We start from the raw sequence: 23,767 nt of genomic DNA on the forward strand, positions 1-23,767 counted from the left end.
TTGGTTTAAAGTCTGTTTTATCAGAGACTAGGACTGCAACCCCTGCTTTTTTTTTTTTTTTTTTTTACTTTCCATTTACTTGGTAAATATTCCTCCATTCCTTTATTTTGAGCCTGCGTGTGTCTCTGTACATGAAATGGGTCTCTTGAATACAGCACACTGATGGATCTTGACTCTATCCAATTTGCCAGTCTGTGTCTTTTAGTTGGGGCTTTTAGACCATTTACATTTAAAGGTAATATTGTTATGTGTGAATTTGATCCTGTCATTATGATGCTAGCTGGTCATTTTGCCCATTAGTTGATACAGTTTCTTCATAGCATTGATGGTCTTTACAATTCGGTATGTTTTTGCAGTGTCTGGTACCAGTTGTTCCTTTCCATGTTTAGTACTTTCTTCAGGAGCTCTTGTAAGGCAGGCCTGGTGATGACAAAATCTCTCAGCATTTGCTTGTCTGTAAAGGATTTTATTTTTCCTTTGCTTATGAAGCTTAGTTTGGCTGGATATGAAATTCTGGATTGAAAATTCATTTCTTTAAGAATGTTGAATATTGGCCCCCAGTCTCTTGTAGCTTGTAGGGTTTCTGCAGATAGATCCGCTGTTAGTCTGATGGGCTTCCTTTTGTAGGTAACCCGACCTTTCTTTCTGGCTGCCCTTAACATTTTTTCCTCCCTTGCAACCTTGGTGAATCTGACAATTATGTGCCTTGGGGTTGCTCTTCTCAAGGAGTATCTTTGTGGTGGTCTCTGTATTTCCTGAATTTGAATGGTGGCCTGCCTTGCTGGGTTGGGGAAGTTCTTCTGGATAATATCCTGAAGAGTGTTTTCCAACTTGGTTCAGTTCTCCCCATCACTTTCAGGTATACCAATCAAACATAGATTTTGTCTTTTCACATAGTCCCATATTTCTTGGAGGCTTTGTTTGTTTCTTTTCACTCTTTTTTCTCTAAACTTGTCTTCTCGCTTTATTTCACTGAGGTGATCTTCAATCTCTGATACCCTGTCTTCCACTTGATCGATTCAGCTATTGATGTCTGTGTATACTTCATGACGTTCTCCTGCAGTGTTTTTCAGATTCATCAGGTCATTTATATTCTTCTCTAAACTGGCTATTTTAGTTAGCAATACCTTTACCTTTTTTCAAGGTTCTTAACTTCCTTCCATTGGGTTAGAACATGCTCCTTTAGCTCGGAGGAGTTTATTACCCACCTTCTAAAGCCTGCTTCTGTCAATTCGTCCAACTCATTCTCCATCCAGTTTTGTTCCCTTGCTGGTGACGACTTGTGATTCTTTGAAGAAGAACAGGCATTCTAGTTTTTGGAATGTTCAGCCTTTTTGCGCTGGTTTCTCCCCATCTTTGTGGATTTATCTACTTCTGGTCTTTTATATTGGTGACCTTCGGATGGGGTCTCTTAGTGTATGTCCTTTTTGTTGATGCTGATACTATTCCTTTCTGTTTGTTAGTTTTGCTTCCAACAGGCCTCTCTGCTACAGGTCTGCTGGAGTTTGCTGGAGGTCCGCTCCAGACCCTGTTTGCCTGGGTATCACTAGCGGAGGCTGCAGAACAGCAAAGATTGCTGCCTGTTCCTTCCTCTGGAAGCTTCGTCCCAGAGGGGCACCCGCCAGATGCTAGCCGGAGCTCTCCTCCATGAGGTGTCTTTTGGCCCCTACTGGGAGGTATCTCCCAGTCAGGATAAATGGAGGTCAGAGACCCACTTGCGGAGGCAGTCTGTCCCTTATCAGAACTCGAGCCCTGTGCTGGGAGAACCACTGCTCTCTTCAGAACTATTAGGCAAGGACGTTTAAGTCAGCTGAAGCTGCACCCACAGCCACCCCTTCCCCCAGGTGCTCTGTCCATGGAAGATGGGGGTTTTTATCTCTTAAGTCCCTGACTGGGGCTGCTGCCTTTTTTCAGAGATGCCCTGCCCAGAGAGGAGTAGTCTAGAGAGGCAGTCTGGCTGCAGCGACCTTGCTGAGCTGTGGTGGGCTCTGCCCAGGTTGAACTTCCTGGGGGCTTTATTTACACTGTGAGGCATAAACCAGCTACTAAAGCCTCAGCAATGGTGGACACCCCTCCCCCCACCAAGCTGGAACATCCCAGGTTGGGCTCAGACTCCTGTCAGCGAGAGTTTCAAGTCAGTGGATCTTAGCTTGCTGGGCTTTGTGGGGGTGGGACCCACCAAGCCAGACTACTTGGCTCCCTGTCTTCAGCCCCTTTTCCAGGGTAGTGAATGGTTCTGTTTCTCTGGCGTTCCAGGTGCCACTGGGGTATGAAAGAAAAACCAAAACCATACAAAACGCCTGCAGCTAGTTTGGTGTCTGCCCAAACAGCCACCCAGTTTTGTGCACGAAACCCAGGGCCGTGGTGCGGTAGGCACTGGAGGGAATCTCCTGGTCTGCCAGTTGCAAAGACCGTGGGAAAAATGCAGTATCTGGGCTGGAGTGCACTGTTCTTCCCGGCACAGTGTCTCATGGCATCCCTTAGGTAGGGGAGAGAATTCCCCAACCCCTTGCGCTTCCGGGTGAGGCAACACCCCACCTTGCTTCAGCTCACCCTCTGTGGGCTGTACCCACTGTCCAACCAGTCCCAATGAGATGAACTGGGTACCTCAGTTGGAAATCACCTGCCTTCTGCGTTGATCTTGCTGGGAGCTGCAGACTGGAGCTGTTCCTATTCGGCCATCTTGGCAGCCTCTTTACACCGAGGGGGATTATTTTTAATACAAGATAAATAGTTGTTTGTAGGGTGATGGAAAAAATCTAGTACAAGTGATGTCAATATCAAAGTGGAAGGACAGAGTTCTGGGAACAGGATCTTAGATTAAGCCAAAAGTCTTGGGATCTCATCCACAAAATAAACCGTTCACCTGACATGGTGGGAGTGTGGGTGCCTCATCCATAGGAATAGGAGACAAGTTAGAGCATATGGGCACAGACGCAGGTAGGTATGTAGATGCTGTGGTAGGAGCTTTGTAGTGCTGCTTTTCTGATTGCTTCTATTTTCTTAGCAAATGAGGAAGTAATTAGCTGAAAGAAAAAGCAAGGGGGTAGAAAAAATAAAGTAGGAAATAATCAGCTAGAAGGAAAAAGTCCATCAACTGAGAGTGAGATAACAGAGAAGGGAGAAGGTATGAATTAATCATCTAGGTGAGAGGGAGAGCGAATGGACCTGAGAGACAGAGAGAGAGAGAGAGAGAGAGAGAGGCTCACTTGAGTTGTATAGGTATCAAGTTAATGTGGTTTTTTTTTTTCCAGCCACTTTTTATCTGCGTGGTTGCAGGCAGAGACTCAGTGACAAGTGAACTTAACTATAAAGAGTTGTAGTTTGGCCGGAGGAGTTTAACAAAGCCCAAGAAAAACAAGGAAATTGAGGATGTATGCAAATATGTGATGGTAATAATTGCCATAGATCTTAAACTGAATAAGGAGGGAAGCAGTGTTTGTTAAAGGTCTTGATTATTTATATATAAGAAGCAAAACAATGTAGTAAATAAATTGTTCACCACTGAAATACTTTTTTCAGACTTTGTAGAATTCCTTTGGGATCCTTTGTCAGCCTCACAGACAACAAGTTTAATAACACATTGCAGAGTGATTCTTGAAGAACATTCCATTTGTGAAAATGAAGTTAGTAAAAGCAAACAGGTAATAATTTCTAGAGTTGTGAACTCCATGATGTATCTGTAAATCATTATAATCTTCTTACAGCTCCTGGTTTATAAAAGATACAGAGTGATTATCAGAAAACTGTTTGGGGGAAAACATACTTACTTTTGATTTATAGAATCTAGACTTTTTCTCAGACTGCACTGAGATGAAAACAAATTTTTTTTAACTGGACTTGGCTATTTTTTTATCTTCATATTAATAAGACGAAAGAATATACCTTGATACTTCTGAACACTGTGATAGACGTGGTAATCATTTTAAATTACAGACATACCTGTAAAGACCCAGATTATTACTTTCATTCCTATTAGCTTACTTTTCTCTGTTCAGTGATCTGATTTGTGTTCTCATGGCCCAGGCAGCCATCTTTGAGGATTATGAATATGCACTGACCCTGCAGAGATGAACCGGTATAAGTCCAATAATGCAAATTCATTTCTTCTAAAGGAAGACGACAACACTCTACCTTTGTTCTTTCGGCAAAAATCCTTTGGCAGAAATCCAGTGGCATTGTGGCTTTGCTTGAACAATGGTTTCAAAATTAGACTGACACTTATTACAGTGACTAGTTATTTGTAGTCTGCCAAATAATAGTAGTCTCTTTAAGGATTCAGAGTTCAGTAGGACAGATCTTGATCTTACAGTGATCTAGAATTGAATTCACTGAACATAAGACGTATTGAGGAACTTTTTAGAATGATCATGCTGAGAATCTTCTCTTTCATTGTAGTATTTTTTTTTTTATTGTTTGTTGATGAGATTGTAGATTCATGCAGTTTTATGAGTAAACCAATTTTAGGTTGAACTTTAGGAAATTAAGGATAAATTGACAGACTGGAGAACACCCAGAGTAGAGTGACAGAGGTGGTTGAAAAGCAAGGAGGCATATCATATTCATATTATGAGCACCATTAAGTTTTAGCCCTTGGAATTGTGATTACAAAGGAGGAAAGCTATAAGAAGTGAAAGGGAGGAAAGGGATACCAGCCTATTTCTGCCTTCAAGAAGCATGTAATCTCAGAGAAAATAAGATGCACATAAAATGTAATTTAAAACAGGAAATGAGAAGGAGAAGTAGGGAAGATAATAAAACTTACTTAATTCCAGTTGTGTACTGGCCACTCTGTAAGGTCTTGTACCTGTCATCTTAATCCCAGCAGCCATATTAAAAAATGAGTGATCGCCAGGCATGGCGGTTCACACCTGTATATCTGAGTCCTTTGGGAGACTGAGGCAGGAGGTTCTCTTCAGGCTAAGAATTCAAGACCAGCCTGGGCATCATAGCAAGAGCCATCTCTACCAAAAAAATAAAAATTAGCTGGGCTCCCCCTTGAGCCCAGGAGTTGAAGCTGCATTGAGCCATGATTGTGCCACCACCCTGCAGCCTGGGCAACAGCAAAACCCTGTCTCTTAAAAAGATGATAGCCTCGTTTTATAGATGAAGAAAATGAATCTTTAAAACTAGTTTTCACAGTGCTACCATGAATGAGAACTAGGATTTGAACTTGGATCGTCTGCTTCTAAAGCCCAGTTTGTCTCACTGACCACATTCCCTCCCCATGAGCAGCATAGATAAAGTACTATGTCTTCAGGAGGAGACAGGAGAGAGCAGTGGGGATAAGGAAATAGTTTATCTTAGGGGTAGCATTTGAGCTGTGGCTTGAGAGAAAGAATAGGATTTCAACATGTGGCAACAGATAGAAAGGCATTTTTTACTTACCTCCAATAGGATAAAAACTCAGGTAAAATAGATGGAAACTGTTGCAGGAATTAGAGATATTTAATTTGAAAGAAGACGTACAGAGAGATGGTGTTTGTATTCAAAGAAGGTGTAGATTTATTCTATGTTGATATGCCGCATAGAAGATTAGTAGTTAAAAGCTACAAAGAAGCAGATATATAATCCTATATTTGCTTTCTGTGTAGGATTGTTGAGTTACAGCCTAAATATAAATCATTATGCTTTACTGTTTATTAAATACTTGCACATTGTCTCATTTGATCCTCATCACCCTGTGAAATGTATTTATTTTCACTGAGTTTTTACAGATGAAGCTGGGGCCCAGAAGGGTTAAGTCATTTGTAAAATCTTGAGTACTAAGTGGTAGACCTGGCTCTTTGTGATCACTGAAGCCTTTCAGCAGTATTATGGATTCACTCACGAAGTCTTTTTTTTTTTTTTTTTCTTTTTTTGTTTGAGACGGAGTCTTGCTCTGTCACCCAGGCTGGAGTGCAGTGGTGGGATCTTGGCTCACTGCAACCTCCGCCTTCTGGGTTCAAGCGATTCTCCTGCCTCAGCCTCCCGAGTAGCTGAGATTACAGGCACCCCACCACCACGCCCAGCTATTTTTTTGTATTTTTAGTAGAGACGGGGTTTTCCCTGTGTTAGCCAGGATGGTCTCTATTCCTGACCTTGTGATCCACCCACCTTGGCCTCCCAAAGTGCTGGGATTATAGGCGCACTCATGAAGTTTTTATAATGGATGTTTTTATTCTGAAACTCCTCTACTATGAATGTAGAAAACGGGTTGTTTGCATAAGCAGGAGAATAGATTACATCAGGGTTTTCAGTCTCAGCACTACATTGGCATTTGGAACAGATAATTTTTTGTTGTAAGGGTCTGTCCTGTGCACTGTAGTATGCTTAGCAGCATCCCTGGCTTGTGCCACTAGGTGCCAGTAGTACTCCCGGGCTTCACAACCAAAAATGTCTTTGCACATTGTCAGGTATTCCCTAGGGATGGCAAAATGGCATTTGGTAGAGGATCACTTACACTACATAATGCCCCAGGTTGCTAAGACAGTTCACCAGTGGGATCACTCTATTTCTTCAGTGATGGAAGAGAATGAGACAGGTTCAAGAACAGAAATTGAGTCAGACAACATAGTTTCTGTTTTCAAAGTTAGAAGCAAACGCTGTAAGCTAATGCCTGGTAATAATAATTTTGATTCTGACTAAAAATCTAAAGTAAATTATTATAGAAGTAGATTATGAATACTTAAATTTAAAAAGCAGTAATTACTATAACCTATCATTGATAGGATTCCCAAAGATACTTAACATTATTTATTGAAGCAAATTTAATGTATTATGTTTGTTGTTAGGGATTAATAGGGGAAATGTAAGCTTACATATACCTAAAACAATAATGACCAGTAGGGCATTGACTACCTATGGAGAGTCTGCTAGTTTTAGGTATCTTCTCAGCTTTGCTCTGTTCAATATTTTTATTGAACTGGATAAAGTGGTAAAATACATACTAATGAAATGTGTCAGTGATAAAAAGCTAGGAATTCTGTAAGACTTGTGGATGGTAGAATTAGAATCCAAGGAGATTTCAAAAGATTGTAGAAAATGGACTGACTCAAGAAATTGTGATAAAATAAATGCATGTGCCACCCTTGTGGTTAAAAATTCAACTGTATAAGTAAAAGATGGGAGAGACACAGTTTTGAAGCAGCATAGGTAAGACAGATTATAATCAACAGTAAACCCAGTGCAGTGTCACTTGAGTAACAGAAAAACAGGTAAATGGGAATTTATCCTAGTATGTGTGTGCTATTTTGAGTAAGAATGGCGTATTTGGTGATGATACCCACAGATTAGACCTTCCTGGGAATATTGCACTTAATTCTTGGTGTAAGCTTATTCAGTGGAGAGTGTCTTAAGATGGTATGGGAAAGAAAAGATGTTAAAAAAAAAAAAGTATGATATTAATCTTAAAATCTAGAGAATTGTCTTGTGGAAGTGGGGCTAGAGCTATTCTGCATGATCCCAAGAAGTAAGCCAAGACCAAGGAGTGGAAACTGTAGGAGGGAAAAGTTTGTTAACTCTCACTGTTAACTGAAATCTAATAGTCCAAAGTTATGGGCAGCCTCAGGAGATAATGATTCCCTGTCAGCAAATGGTTTTAGACATGGTTGATGAACCATTTAGTAGAAATGTGAAAATAAGTCTAAGCATCACTTGGGTGTTCAGATAGATTGGTGGTTTTCAGACTCATTTTTTGTTTTTTATAAACAGAACCTATTTCAATTAAATCTTACACAATCCAATATGCAAACACACACACAGAAGTAAAACTGCTCCTGCTGTTGTGAGCACCTGCCCTTATTCTTCCCTGACCACCCCAACATCTGTCCAGACCATCCTGGGATTACCTCCATGGATATACAGAGCAGCATAAAAACCACGGGCGTCACACAAGTGCCTCTTTAAAGCTGTTTTAAAGTATATTTATACAAAGGGTTGTATGTGAGTCTGAACGTGTGATTCAGAATGCTTGTTAAAACTGTTTGGAGAACCTTATTTTCCACCAAATAAATGATGTTATTTAATAGTTAGAAAAGTTAATAGCTCACGGTTTTCTGTGAATTTATGTGGGGTTTTTTGTTTGTTTGTTTTTCTGTTTTTTGGGTTTTTTTTTTAAGATGGAACCTCACTCTCGTCACCCAGGCTGGAGTGCAGTGGTGCAATCTCCGCTCACTGCAACCTCCGCCTCCTGGGTTCAAGCGATTTTCGTGCCTCAGCCTCCTAAGCAGCTGGGATTACGAGCATGTGCCACCATTCCTGGCTAATTTTTTCTATTTTTAGTAGAGACAGTGTTTTGCCATGTTGGCCAGGCTGGTCTCAAATTCCTGGCCTCAAGTGACCCACCCACCTCAGCCTCCCAAAGTGCTGGGATTACAGGCGTGAGCCACCGCACCCGGCCAGCAAATTTATGTTTTGTTTTAAATAATTTATTTGGAAATATTAATACTTTGAAAGAAAACTTTCATGAATAAGAGTAGTATTTCCATATTCCCTTTACCCAGATTTACTTGTCATTAATATTTTGCCCCACTGGCTTTATCATTAGCCCTTCCACTTTAAATATATACATACAATATTTTTTGTCCTGATTACTGAGAACAAGGTGCATATTTGTTAAGACAAAGATATTATGTTATATAACCAGAGTAGTTAGCAGTTTCAGCAAATTTATCAACCATCTACCATCCATATTCCACTTTTGCCAGTTGATTCAATAATGTCCTTTATTTATAGTTCATTTTCAATAGAACTATTTTAAGAAACAAAATTTAAACAGTATGGAAATATTTCTCAAGGCTGGCATTCAAAATTATTAAAATTAAATGAAAAAAATCAAAGCAGCTTTTTTTCTAGCATGAACACCTAACTCAGTAAGTTACATAAATGCTATTTTTTGGAGATATTGTCTGGAAAATGCTCTTTTTTCTTTTAACAGAATTCAGAATGTTTAAGGAATGGAGTAAAATACAACTGGAGTTTTAATTTTTAGCATTAAATAAATGTTGATATATGGCCACTTGAGGAATATGTTACAGATAATTGAGTGGAAAGAGAAACGACTTCAATTCATTATGCTATTTATGAAAAATATATTTGATTGAATTCTACATTTATGGATAATTCAGTTAGTATACAGTATGTGACAGCTGAATTTGTGCTGTATACATTGTCATTGACTTAAAAAACTTTTACTCTGGTGTATAGTATGCCATTTTCATTTTTCAAATATGAATACTTTTTTAAGAATATCATTATAGAAATATTGCTAATACATGAAAAAAGTAAACACTCATTATCTTTTACCCTAGTACAAGGACTAATACCATTGTAGGATATTTTCATCCAGGCTCTTTTTTCAAAGTTATAATCCTAACAGGCATGTAAGTTAGTATACTACTACTGCTTAATGTTATCTCATTGCATATTTATAGTTGTCTGTTACTGTAGTCATCATAAACTTCAGCTAAAGTTTATGGTAGATTCACTGGATGGATGTAACATCTCCTTAAAATTCCTTATGATTGAATATTTTGGTTATTTCCAATTTTTTATATACAAACAAAATGGATTTCCCTAAGTGGATTTTCTGCATCACAGGACACAAGACAAACCAACAAAGGACCCACAGCCGGAGTATGTAGAAGACCTGCACAAATCAATAATAAAAAGACAGAACCTAATACCAAAAAAAAGCAATGTTGGCAAGCAGCTTAATTAGGTACTTTGCAAAAGGGCTTGCCAAGTGGCAAACAGGAATATGAAAAGATACCCAAGAGCACATTACTCAGTGATAATTAAATGAGAATTAAAACAACACAATGAAATATGACTGCATACCCACTACAATTGCAAACATTAAGAAACAAGAAAATGCCAATTATTGTAAGTATGTAGAGAAACAGGATTTCTTTTATACTGCAGGCAGTAATGGGATGCCACTATTCTAGAAACAGTTTGGTTTTTTTGTACATAGTTGAATGTATGGACATGAACTATACTCCAGCAATTCCATCTCTATGTATATACCCATTAGAGATGTATGACGTGTACTAAATGACATGTACAAGAATTTTTGTGGCAGCATTATTTATAATAGCCACCAAACCAGAAATCACCTAAGTGTTCCATCAGTAGTATTCATGCAACAAAATACTATATAGCAATGAAAATGATCCAACTATACCCATATGGATAAATAAGGTTTTGTTTGTACCCAATTGATAGTTATTTTAACAGCTGCTTCTGTGAGTGTGGACAAATTTGTACTGCTGTTAAAATTACTTTTTTTTTGGTAAATACATTTCTGTCTTCTATCACTGATACTTTTCAAATTTGTAATAATAGGATTTACTGAAATCCATTGTTTCAAGAATGAAGAAGGCAGTAGAAGATGATGTTTTTATTCCTCTGTATCCAAAGAGGTAAGAGCTGTTAATTTCTAGATTATTTGAAATAGCCGATCATAGAGTGCAGATTTGTTTAAGAATGCAATGCAAAAGAAACTATAGTGTTTTCAAAACGTGTACACATACTCTATGAGGATGCAAATTGAGATTTCAACAAATATTTCTCAGTGACCTACTTTATGCTGTGCTTTATGCTTGGTGCTTAGATGTGTTTTTGTTTGGTTGGTTTGGGTTTTGGTTTTAGTTTTACACATATCCTAGGAACATAGCAGGTGATATAGAGTGGTAAAGAACACAAGTCCACTGTTAGTAGATATTTTTACACACCTGTTTTCTCATCTATAAAATTAGGATAAAATTAGTGCCTACCTCACAGGATGTTAGGGAGATGGAGAGGGTGCTCAGAACACAACAGTGCCTAGCACAGAGGAAGCGCAACACTGAGGAACCAGAAACTGCACCTGTAAATTCTGCAGTCACTTTAAATTATAAAGCAAGTAGTATTTGATGTGTGAACATAACTTTGCTAAGAAGACATCAGTTATAATGATACATGAACTGTAGCAATCCAGTGAGTACTGACAGGATGGAGGAGCTTTTTGGAGGGGGAAGAAAGGAACCTCAAAGCTTTCTGATTCATTTTGAGTCATGAGATGTCTACATGTAAAAATTCTGCCCTGGTAAACTTTGCTTTGTAATGTTTTAGATAGGTAATGCATTCACATGGTTCAGATGTATGAATGTGGTATATTATTTATTTATAAATAAGTATATATTATTTTACTAAAAAAAATTTATTAAAATGAAAAGTTTTACTCCCACCCCTGACTCAGTTTTTGCCCTTCTCCTTCTACTCACATATGTGCATGCATTAATAATCACACTGAGTAATTTTTATCTTTCAAGACTTTCTTCATGCAAACAGAAGTACTTATATAAGCTATAATCTTATGTTACCCTCCTTTCTACAGCAAAGGAAGTATACTCAAAAAGTTGTAATCTGTTTTGTACCTTTTTTTCACTTAGTACCTCTTGAGATCTTTCTATACATGTCATCCATCATATAAACAGCTTCTCATTCTTTTTTAAGCTGTAAAGTTTGCCATCATTTAGATGTCCTATGATGGTCATGTGACTGGTGAACTACTGTCATCACTGATGTTGTAAACAATCTTATAGACATATTCCATACTTGTGCACGTATATCTACAAGAGGCATTCTCAGAAATGAGATCATTGCGTCAGAGTATGCATACATTTGTAATTCCAATGGATCTCATCAGACAATCTCTGTTTATATTCCATTAAGGCTTAGTTTGGTTGGTTTAAAAGAAAGTCTGATCTCAAACTCTGGTTCTGAAAGGCTAATAGTTCTTTGCATTTTCTCCTTTTCTCCTTCTTTTGCTTCTAATTAGTGCTGTAGAAAATAAAACATCACCTCATTCAAAGTTCCAAGAAAGACAGTTCTGGTCAGGCCTAAAGGTGAGCAAAAACTGCAAAAATGAAAAGACAAATTTTGTAAAAATCCTGTTTACTATAGAACAAAGAACAACAAACTTCTTCGGTAAGAATTAGATAGTATTTTAAGCTTTGTGGTTCACATGGTCTCTGTCTAATTACTCAATTCTGCCACCATAGCACAAAAACAGTCATAGTACATAAACAAATGAACATGGCTATGTTTGAATAAAACTTATGAACGCTGAAATTTGAATGTCATGTAATTTTCTCATGGTACAAAATATTTGGTTTAAAAACAGTTTTAAAATGTCCTTGAAAAATGTTAAAACCATTCTTAGCTCATGGACCCTACAAAAACAGGCAACAGGATAGATTTAACCCACAAGCTATAGTTGGCCAACCCCTGGCCTTAAAATTATTGCTAAGTCAGTGGCAGTAGGGATGGGAAGGAGAAGAAGGTTCAAACAATGTTTAGGAGGAAGCATTGAAAGGACTCGATAACTGATCGAGAGAAGATAAGATCTATTTTGGACATAATGAAGGTATATGTGGAACAAATAGAGATACAGAGGTCTAGGAGGTAGTTGGATACTTGAGTCTGAATTTCAGGAGACAAACCTGAGCTGGAGATTTAGGAGTCCACTACCTGTAGGCAATATTTGGAGCCATGGTCATGAATGACAAGCTCTAAGGAGACTGGATGAAGCAGGAGAAGTAGGCTAAGGACAGAACCTCGGGAAATACTAACGGAAGAGGAGAACATGGAGGCTTCAAGGAAACTGTAGAATCAGTTATGAGCCTTAGGATGATCACAAGAGAATGGCCTTAAGGAAGCTAAATGGAAGATTTTCAACAATGAAGAAAAGAGTGTTAAATGCCCACCAAAGAGAATTAAGAGAAAGACTGAATTATTGGATTTGACAATTAGAAGGATATAGGTGACCTCAGCAAGAGTAGTTTTAATAGTGTGAATTAATATTTATCATGTGGTTGAATTAAGGAAAAGGCTTTCTGGGAAGAGGGAACAACATCAACAATGAGATAAAATGTGCAAAAGCGTTACATTTTAGTAAAACAATAGAGTGGTGAATATAGTACTAGAAAGAAAGAGACACCTTAAAATTCACAGAAAGATCTGAATTTAGTAGAGGGAAAGGGCCACCAATATTTTATTACAATTTATTATGGTTACTTAATCCAAGTTATCTTCAAATTCACAGGTGATTATTAATCTTTATGTATCAGAGGAATGAAGCTCTCAGCATTGATTGCCTTCTCAAGGTCACATGTTGGTAATAGCAGCCCTAGTTTTGACAGTGGTTCTTTATTAATCACATGGTCCTGTGGTCTTATATTCAGTGGTCCTCGACTTTGAGAGAAAATGGATTGGGAAGGAAGATTATTGATCTGGAAAGGCTCTAGTGAAGTTATTTGAGACAGATTTGGGGATGGTTATCCTAGAAAATGAAGATAAGATGAGCAAATACATGGAGTTTGGAAAGAATCAAGTATTTATTCAGAGATATTGTATTCTAAAATTGACCGTTCCAACAGGGCAATTGTAGTGAGAATTTTAGTTTGATAAACTCTTTATTTTTGTTAGAGACTATTACAGTTTCTCTTTGGAGAAAAGGTACATATTTACTTGATACTTTATTTTAGCTCTTCCACAATATTCTTCTTTGGAATGGACTCCTTACAGATGACACCTTGCAAGAACTAGGACTAGGGAAGCTGTTAAATCGTTACCTTATTATAGCTCTTCTCAATGCCACACCTGGGCCAGATGTGGTTAAAAAGTGCAATCAGGTAAGTTGTGAAGAAACTGATTCTAATTTTATCATTTCTAAAAAATTTAGCTATTAAAATCTACTATTTAACAAAATAATTAAAGATGTGGTACTCATATAAAAATAGACAAATGGACCGGGCACAGTGGCTCATGCCTGTAACCCTAGCACTTTGGGAGGCCAAGGCAGGTGGATCACCTGAGGTCAGGAGTTTGAGACCAGCCTGACCAACATGGTGAAACTCTGTCTCTACTAAAAATACAAAAATTAGCCAGGTGTGGTGGCTAACACCTGTAATCCCAGCTACTTGGGAGCCTGAGACAGGAGACTCGCTTGAACCCAGGGGGCGGAAGGTTGCGGTGAGTCGCTATTGCACTCCAGCCTGGGTGACAAGAGCAAAACTCCGTCTCAGAAAAAAAAAAAAATTGACAAATGAATTTAACAAACTAGAAATCCAGAATAGCCCTTCTGCATTTAAGAGATAGTATACTGGTTTGAAATATCACCAGTAGGAAAAGGAAAAAGTACTTAATAAATGATACTAGATGGCTGGCTGTTTACAAAAAGAATATTAAATCCTCACCTCTCACTATATACCAAAAAAGTTTCAGGTAAAATTTTTAAAAATGTAAAAATGAAACTATAAAATATACTAAAATGGTAAATAACTGTACTTGAGAGTAAGAGATTTCCTTCTAAACTTAAAGGCCAAGGAAATGAGAAAAAGTAATAGATTTAAAAAAATTTTATAAAACTTCAGTGGATCAAAAAGGTGTTGAGATTAATTGATCATTATTAAAACTGGGGAATGTGTTCATTGGGCTCACTATACTATTCTTTCTACTGCTGTTTATGTTTGAAATTTTCTGTAATAGAAAGTTAAAAAGAAGTTAAGAATCTAGGAAATAAAAAGTTGTTAATATATAACAAGGATTAATATTCACATTAAATAAAAAAGCTCTTTACAAATTAGGAAATAATTCAAATGTTCTGACTAAAAATGGCCAAAACACGTGCAACAGTCAAGTCACCTAAAAGGAAACGTAAAATTAACCTTAAAATATGTGAAAAATAATCAATAGTACTAATAATCAGAGAAATGGAAATTATTTATAGGAAGGATATTTTCTTGACCAGTTGTGTTGGCAAACATTTTTTTGCTGTTGTTGTTTTACTTATATTTTCCAGTGTTATCATAAACACAGGAAAACAACAGTTCCATCATTGCAGGGGCACCATTCACCTAGAGTATGCAGTGCAGTGGTTCTGGAAAACAGTCTCCTGCACTGATGGAAGGAGGGATACAGCTCTTTTGGAGAATATTTTGGCATGATGGATACAAAACTTTTAAAGCTTATATTCTTTGACTTAGCCAAAGTAAGTTAAGTCAAAAATTAGAGATGCACGTATAGATTTTAAGTACAAAGAATATTGTTACAGCATTACTTATAATAGAAAATAGCTGGAAACACCTAAATATCTCTGAAAACATGATGGTGTTCTCATAAGATAAAAATGTGAAAGGAAAATAAATCTCAGAACCTGTCTCAGATACTTTTGGGTTCGCAAAAGTTATGTTTTTGAAGAATTTTTAAGAACATGGGAAAATAATTATTTTATAATGTGATTTAAAAACACACACACTAAACTGTTCCCAGATAGAATCGGGTCCGGCTGCTTGTTCTCACAGTCCAATAGCAAGATGCAGACAGACTGGGAAAGAAAGGAGCTTATTTTTGCAACCAGTTACAGGGAAAAGGTTGTAGTAACTCACCAGACCAACTAAAAGTTACAATTCCCCCCCGCCCCCCAGCATTTACATGCATTCTAAGCTCCATGCTATGTGGGAGAGTGCACCTACAAGGGAGAGTGTTTCATTCAGTCCCTCTCTAATCTAACTAGGGTCTGGAAAGCTTTCTCTAGACTCTTGGGAAGTTTTTTAATCTTAAGTGGGCCCTGGTACGAGGAATATGTGTAAGAACACTCTTATTATTTGATCAGACTTTAGGGTCTGGGAAAACCCAGGCGGAGTCTTAATGGGTTTGTTTTCGCATTCCAGTTCTTGTACTCAGGCACCAGTTTCTCTAGTTCTTTAATGTTTAACTTACACATTCGTCAAAATTATAGAAAAGGGTTAGTGGAAACTGATTCATCTGGTTGCTAATGGAAACCTAGCCTGCCATAAAACTATATACCAATTATTAGCGAACCATGATGGTTTTGGCTATAATTTTTGTATCATACAGTTTTAAGCATTGTATATTAAAAATTTAAATCATCATCCATTTTATGTTCAGGCATAGTTTAGTCCCCTTTGACCATAGGGTCTGTTATGAAGTAGAGAAGAGGAAATATATTTACACAGCATTCTCTCCACAGCATATGGCTAGAAAACCAGGCCAAGAAAATAGACTTTTAGTGCTGGGATCATTAATGGAAAAGCTCCATGGTTAAATGAGAATTTTATTGAGACTTGTGATACAAAACAAGGGAAAAACAAGTGCAAATGACATTCAATAGTAAAGGCTGGTTTTAAAACTTTTAGAAAGAGATAGTTTATATAACAAAACTTGTGGGATCTTCTGCCTTAGGCAGTCAGTGTTTCTCTATTTTTCCTGAATAGTTGAAACAGGTGATTAAGGAGTAGAATAAGTCTTTTGCTTCAACCATGTTTTAAATGGTGACCAATCTTAGAGTGCATTCCAGAACCTTTATTTAATATACTGTATAATATATAGGGTGCATTTTAATTTTTTCCCCACCTCTCTGCTTTCTATAAATATTGATCTTGATGTTACCAACTGTACCATAATCTGTATGATTATCTAGGAATTTCTTTGAATAGTGTGATACTATGGCAGGCCAGGTTTCCATTAGCAAACAGAAGTCAGTTTCCACGAACCCGTTACTATAACTTTAATGAAAGTATAAGCTAAACATTAAAACTGGAGAATCTGGTACCTGAGTACAAGAACTGGAATGCAGAAACCAACCCATTAAGAACCCGCCTGGGTTTTTCTCAGACCCTAAACTCTGATAGAATAACAAAAGCATTCTTGCACATACACCTCGTTCTGTCATAAGATTAAGAAACTTTCCAAGACTCTAGAGAAAGCTTTCCAGACCCTAGTCCCTAGCTAAAGATGAGATAAAGATTTAATGCAAACCCCCAGTTCCAATCCCACACGTAGCATGGAGCTTTAAATATATACAAGCACTAGAAAAAACCTTATAACTTTGAGTTGGTCTGGTGAGTTACTCTGACTTCCCTGTAACTGGTGGCAGAAATAAACTCCCTTCTTTCCCAATTGCCTGCATCTCGTTTTTGGACCTCAAGAACAGGCAACCAGACTTTGTTCTCTCGGGAACAATATCAAGTTTTTTCCTGTCTCCCCTTTCCCTCTCTTTTTTTCCCTTGTTTCCTCTATGAGGAAGTTTTTTTTCTCTCTCTCTTTTTAAATTTTTTCTAACATTTTTCTGTTTTTACCAAAATTTTTCTCAAAATCTTGTATTACTCTTTAGAATGACAGTGATAAAATGTAATTTCCATTTCCAAAAGAAAAATTGAATGCACGTACATTGACTTATTCTGCTGCTTTACGATTAACGCAATGTATTACATTGACAGAAGATAAAAACATAATTTATCTTTCATTCTATATATCTTAGAATCACCCATTTGATTTCTTAACTCAAATTTATATAGATCATATGCTAGGACACCCAATTTCTTTATAAAATAATAGTGAATGTATGTATTATGAGTTGTATTGACCAAATATTTTGTGTCTAGCCATTTCTGGTTTTTAAGTGTAAATTATGTTTTGTACAGATTTAATGACTCACAAATACAAGAACATAGAAAGAATTATTAGTACTACCAGGGAGTGCTCATAGAGAGTAGCGTATTTTAAGTTCTTAGGATTAAAGAATGAATTTCCAAAATATGTGTAGCCTATGACATAAAGGGAAATTTTTACAAATTTTTATTTAAACCATAAACTATAAAATGGGGAGAATGATATTCAGCTTACAGTATCACTATGAGATTATGTTAGCAAGAGTTCTTAGATACTGTCATTGTAAACCAGCCATGTGTTTTGATTAACAGGTAGCAGCATGTCTACCAGAAAAATGGTTTGAAAATTCTGCCACGAGGACATCTATTCCACAGCTAGAAAACTTCATTCAGTTTTTATTGCAGTCTGCACATAAATTATCTAGAAGTGAATTCAGGTGATGCAGATTTTGTTTTCACTTCTATAAACATAGTTCAAGGATTCTGTATGCTCTCAGCCATTTTTAGAAAGATCTGTATTTTTACTGTACTTCTAAAAATTTGTTAGATATTTTTATGGTTACCTTTGGGATGGCTTATGCATATTCATATTTTAAAATGTAAATCTCTCCCAAATTAAGCACATTCAAAAAACTATAGCACAGGGGAATATAGAATTAAAACTATAAATCAAAACCCTTTTATTACATACTTTTTAAATATGTTTTTAATTTTCCTGGCCATTTTTAGAGACTCAACGGTTGTTAAGTACAGGTCTGCAGCTTGGTATTTATCCAGCAGTAGCTAGCTCTCTGTTCTGAATGTTTCATTCACAGCACCAGATGTTTGGGGGCTTAAATACAGTGGTATTCCTGTTAACTCCCTCTCCAAAAAAATTTTTTAAGCCCAGATTTGACCGGCACTGTGGCTCACGCCTGTAATGTCAGCACTTTGGGAGGCTGAGGCAGGAGGATCAGTTGAGCCCCGAAGTTTGAGAACAGCCTGGGAAACATAGCAAGACCCTGTCTCTAGAACAGAAAATTTAAAAATTAGCTAGGCATGGTGGCATGTGCCTGAATCCCAGCTACTGAGGATGCAGAGGTGGGAAGATTGCTTGAGCCTGAGAGATTGAGGCTGCAGTGAGCTATGATTGTGCCACTGTACTCCAGTCTGGCCAACAGAGCAAGAACAAGTCCCTTTAAAAAAAAAAAAAAGACTCAGATTTGTATTATTTGCTAATGTCATGATGTGTGAATATACTCCCACCATTGCTTCCACCACAATGTCTCATACAAGCTGATAGCAGCGCAGCACTACTAAAATTTCTGATAGACTTACTGTATGTTTTTCTACTTTTTACAGTAATTCACATTAAAATTTGCCAGAATACATCCACTAATGGTCTGTATTTGAACTTTATAATTAAGTGGAGATGGCAGCATCTCTCTGTGTTTTATGCTACTTTTAGATACTAGCTTAAGATAAAGCTTTTGGTTTAGATTAACAACTGATGATCAGGTTCTGAACTGACTGCTGTTCCCTCATACATTGCATTTCTAAAGGGAGAAATTTGTTTTGTTTTTCAGGGATAAAGTCGAAGAAATAATTCTTATTTTGGTGAAAATAAAAGCTTTGAATCAAGCAGAATCCTTCATAGGAGAGCATCACCTAGACCATCTTAAATCACTAATTAATAAAGATTGAATAAACTTTATAGGAAAATCCTAAAATTTTAATATAGTTACACTCAGTTCCTTTGCTTGAGAAGAAGCTGGTGCCTCTGTCTTCTTTATTCCCTGTAAGAGAAGGTAGGATTTGCAAAAAAGCAAGACTCCACCTCTATTCCCCCCATTCTCTACCTTCTGGCATCATGAAAAGCTGCCACGATTCTGTGGTGTTCTAAGGAATTAAATGCAGTGGAGCTTTAAGAGCTCAATGTGTTTCCCTTTGATTCTTTTGGCTGGTCTTTCAGTTTTCTTAAGAGGGGAACTGGAGAAACCTTGCCAAAGGTTTTGGCTTAAGTGAGCATGCTAGTGAGTCTTCTGTCCTGAACCACAGTAATATCTTTTAGTTCTCTTTAACTACCTTTATTTAAAAATAAGTCAATATGAAAATCTCAGTTGGAGTCAATTATTTGCTGAGTATTAAATGATTAAGGCATTTGCTGATTGTCAAATTGTCCTTTAGAAAAATCTGTACCAATTTAATGTACCAACACAAGTGTAAGTGAGTGCCAGTGAACCCCTACCAGCATAGTTATTATCCTTTTTTTTAAAATGCATTGAAAATTTGAAAGGTAAAAATAATCTTATTTTAATAGCTCATTTTGTTTTGGCTATTAGAGAGTAAACATACTTGTTTTGGCCATTTGTAATTATTTCTGAAATATCCATCTTTTTGTTATGGACTTTACGACCTTTATATTTTTAAAGATACTGAATTTTTGCCCATGCTTGTGGCAGAAGTTTTCCTTATTTGCCATTTTTCTTTTCATTTTTTTTAATTATATTTTTTGAGACAGGTCTGGCTCTGTCACCAAGGCTGGAGTGTAGTGACACAATCTCAGCTCACTGCAGCCTCTGCCTCCTGGGCTCAAGCAGTCCTCCCACTTCAACCTCCCAAGTAGCTGGGACTGTAGGCATGTACCACCACGACCAGCTGATTTTTGTATTTTTTTTTTTTAGGGATGAGGTTTTGCGACCTTGCCCAGGCTGGTCTCAAACTCCTGAGCTCAAGCAATCTACCCACCTTGACCTCCCAAAGTGCTGGGATTACAGGCTTAAGCCACCATATTTGGCCTTTTTAAAAATTTGTTGATTTTTTTAATGCATTAAGACATTACTTGTTAGCAAGTTATTACTTTGTTTTTTTGTCATTGGTGGTAGGACTAAGAAAGGAACAGATATTTTAAATACTCAGAACGTGATTCATTTTCTGATAAAATATTTGTCTAATAAGACTGAGGCAAGATAATTTAATCAAAAGAAATTAAGAGCATTTTCCAAAATGTCAGTTTACTAGTAATTTTTCTAAGTCTACTTATTAAATAACTTAAGGGAAACCGTAAATATATTTTGCAAATTGTTGCCCAAAAGATAATTGCAAAAACTTGAATATATTGTAGGATTTGAATATATAGCCTACTTTTATGTCACCCCTACCTTCAAAACTACATATAATTTATTTTAGGAGTTGGGTGTGTTATGTCCGTTGCAGTGAGGACTTGTGATTCACTGGTATGAAGAATTTTTTAATGTTTATCTTAGTAGCAAAATTATACAAGAATAGACTCTCATCTAGAAAATTCAAACCATTGTTGAAAAGCAGTTAGCATTTCCACACAACTGTTGTCCCCAGAGGTAACTGCTGTTTTCATTTTAATGTTATCCTTTTAGATCTTTTCTCTATTTACAAAAATGTTGCGTTTTTATGTGTACATAAAGTTTTGGGTTTTTTTTTTTTCTTTTTACATAAGTGGCAGATACTCTATTGCACATGCAATTTGTAATTTTTTTCTATTTAAAGTACACATTTGGAAATTATCCTCTAACTTTTGGATTTTTAACTAAAGATATGTTGGATGTGTTCCTTTATGTTTTTAAGTTCAGCTAAGAAACCTTCCTACCTTTTTGTGGAAGATAAATTATTAAAACCGCTTTCAAAACTACAAATTGACTTAAATTGCTATAGTAATTTTCAGTTAAATTTCATTATACCTGGAGTTTGAACCTCAAGGTTTTTATCATATACTGTAATTCAAAAATTTACCTAAATCTCAATGTAAAATTCTTTATTTCTTATTACTATGAAATGGATGGAATAAGAAGGGGGAACACAACTAGCAAGAACAAAACATTGAGTTGGCAATTCACATACATCTAATTCTTTCCCTGAATTTCTTTCAGCTTTTTGTTCACATAAAGAATGAAATTTTTACAGAATCAGACAGATGACTTTAAAGAAATTTTTTTTCATGATGGAAAAACCACCTCAAAACAGAATTGATTTTTGCATTTCTTAGGTCCTTGAATAAATGATACTTAGGTATACCTAAGAAATGCCATATATGATACAAATCCTAAAAAAGACATCATGAGAAAATAACAGCAATATCTATCATGAATGTAGAAATAAGTCCTTAAAATAATTAGCAAATCAAATCCAGCAATGTGTAAAAAAGATAATAGGGTTTATTCCTGGAAAGTAAGGTTGGTTTAACATTAGTCAACCAGTGTAATCACGAACAGAATAAAGGAGAAAATTCACATCTCAATGACTGCAGAACCAATCATCTCAATTATTACAGAAAAAGTGTTTGACAAAATGCACCCCTGTCAGACTACAAAAACCTTTCAGCAAAGTAAGAATATAAATTCCTCAATCTGATGAAGGGCATCTGTGAGAAAAATCTATACCTAACATCGTATATAATGGTGAAATATTAAAGCAAGGATGTCTGCTGTCACCATTTCTGTTCAACATTGTTCTAGAAGACATAGTCATACAATCAGTCAAGAAAAAAGAGGGCATAAACATTGAAACACAAGAGTTAAGGTAGTCATTAGTTGGCCAAACAATCCCAACGCTTTGTGAGACTGAGCTAGATCGTTTGAGGCCAGGAGTTCAAGATCAGCCTTGGCAACAAGCTGCTTGTAAACATTAAGAGAAATGAAAAGTCTTGTACAGCATCTGGCACATAGGAGCCTTCTAATGAGGAGCCTACCCCTGAAAATGAAAGATATATCATGTTTCTAATCCTTCTAATAGGATAAACTAAGTTTTTGATCTGAGTTATACAAAAGGCTCAGGGATTTATTTCCCATCACAACACTACAGGGTAGTTTAGAAAATATACACACTTGAGCAACATGGTGGAGTAGGCACACTGAAAAACAAGCAGGGGCTGGGTGTGGTGGCTCACACCTGTAATTGCAGCAATTTGGGAAGCTGAGATGAGAGGATGGCTTGAGGCCAGGAGTTCAAGACCAGCCTGGTCAGCATAGTGAGACCCCAATCTCTAAATATATATATATATTATATGTATATTTTATATATATAAAAGCAGGAACAGGCATAGCCAATTTTGTCAGAACTCTGGAAAATAGTAAAATAGTAAAAAGTTTATAGCAATGAAGCAAATGCTGAGTCAACAACAGGCAACTTTAAAATGGGGAGAAAGCTTTCTGACATTTCTGCTTGCCCTTCCAACACAAGTGCCCTGGTGTTGCAGCAGTCTTGAAATCAGCAACTGCATTCTCTCTTGGACCCTGATCCCCATTTCTAGAGAAAGCAAAGCAGAACTTACAAATTCTTGTTTAAGTCTCTGGTAGCCTGTCTGGGGCTACTTAAAGGATTGACAGAGCACTCATCACTGTTTTACCTAACTTAGAACTCAGGCCAGAAAAGCAGTAGGCATTGCTTGAAAAAAGTGTTAGGGGATTCTGGAGCAAGATGGCCGAACACGAACAGCTCCAGCCTCCAGCTCCCAGCGCGAGCAACACAGAAGACGGGTGATTTCTGCATTTTCAACTGAGGTACCGGGTTCATCTCACTGGGGAGTGCTGGACAATCAGAGCTGGTGCAGCCCGACCAGCGAGAGCTGAAGCAGAGCCAGGCATCGCCTCACCTGGGATGCACAAGGGAGAAGGGAATCCCTTGAAAAACTGAGACACACAACACCTGGTAAATCTGGTAACTCCCACCCTAATACTGTGCTTTACCAAGGGTCTTAGCAAATGGCACACCAGGAGATTGTATCCCACACCTGGCTGGGAGGGTCCCATGCCCACAGAGCCTCCCTCATTGCTAGCACAGCAGTCTGAGATCTAACTGCAAGGCAGCAACCAGGCTGGGGGAGGGGCGCCAGCCATTGCTGAGACTTATGTAGGTAAACAAAGCCTCCTGGAAGCTCAAACTGGGTGGAGCCCACCACAGCTCAAGGAGGCCTGCCTGTCTCTGTAGAGACAGACTGCCTGCTCAAGTGGGTCCCTGACCCCTGAGTAGCCTAACTGGGAGAGATCCCCCACTAGGTGCAGACCAACACCTCACACAGCGGGGTACACCCCTGAGACGAAGCTTCCAGAACAAGAATCAGACAGCAGCACTTGCTGTTCAGCAATATTCTGTCTTCTGCAGCCTCTGCTGCTGATATGCAGGTAAACAGGGTCTGGAGTAGACCTCAAGCAATCTCCAACAGACCTACAGCTGAGGGTCCTGACTGTTAGAAGGAAAACTAACAAACAGAAAGGACATGCACACCAAAACCCCATCAGTATGTCACCATCATCAAAGACCAAAGGCAGATAAAACCACAAAGATGGGGAAAAAGCAGGGCAGAAAAGCTGGAAATT

At 37.4% G+C, this 23,767-nt stretch overlaps 2 protein-coding genes across 2 annotated transcripts in view; one reads left to right on the forward strand and one right to left on the reverse strand.

Moving 5' to 3' along the window:
* The window catches only part of GCFC2 (GC-rich sequence DNA-binding factor 2), a 56,524-nt gene extending 35,436 nt beyond the window's left edge, over positions 1–21,088 (forward strand). Inside the window, exons 12-17 of the mRNA XM_011975484.1 lie at positions 3,523–3,644; positions 10,327–10,403; positions 11,804–11,870; positions 13,512–13,658; positions 17,751–17,875; positions 19,004–21,088. Coding sequence (XP_011830874.1) covers positions 3,523–3,644; positions 10,327–10,403; positions 11,804–11,870; positions 13,512–13,658; positions 17,751–17,875; positions 19,004–19,121 — 656 coding nt within the window. The 3' untranslated portion in view covers positions 19,122–21,088. The remainder of the gene's footprint in view (positions 1–3,522; positions 3,645–10,326; positions 10,404–11,803; positions 11,871–13,511; positions 13,659–17,750; positions 17,876–19,003) is intronic.
* MRPL19 (mitochondrial ribosomal protein L19) overlaps positions 1–23,767 on the reverse strand; it is a 53,348-nt gene that overhangs the window by 14,873 nt on the left and 14,708 nt on the right. The gene's annotated exons all lie outside the window — the stretch shown is intronic.

Source organism: Mandrillus leucophaeus, unplaced genomic scaffold, assembly GCF_000951045.1.
Source record: "Mandrillus leucophaeus isolate KB7577 unplaced genomic scaffold, Mleu.le_1.0 Scaffold1569, whole genome shotgun sequence".
NCBI classification, from domain to species: domain Eukaryota; kingdom Metazoa; phylum Chordata; class Mammalia; order Primates; family Cercopithecidae; genus Mandrillus; species Mandrillus leucophaeus.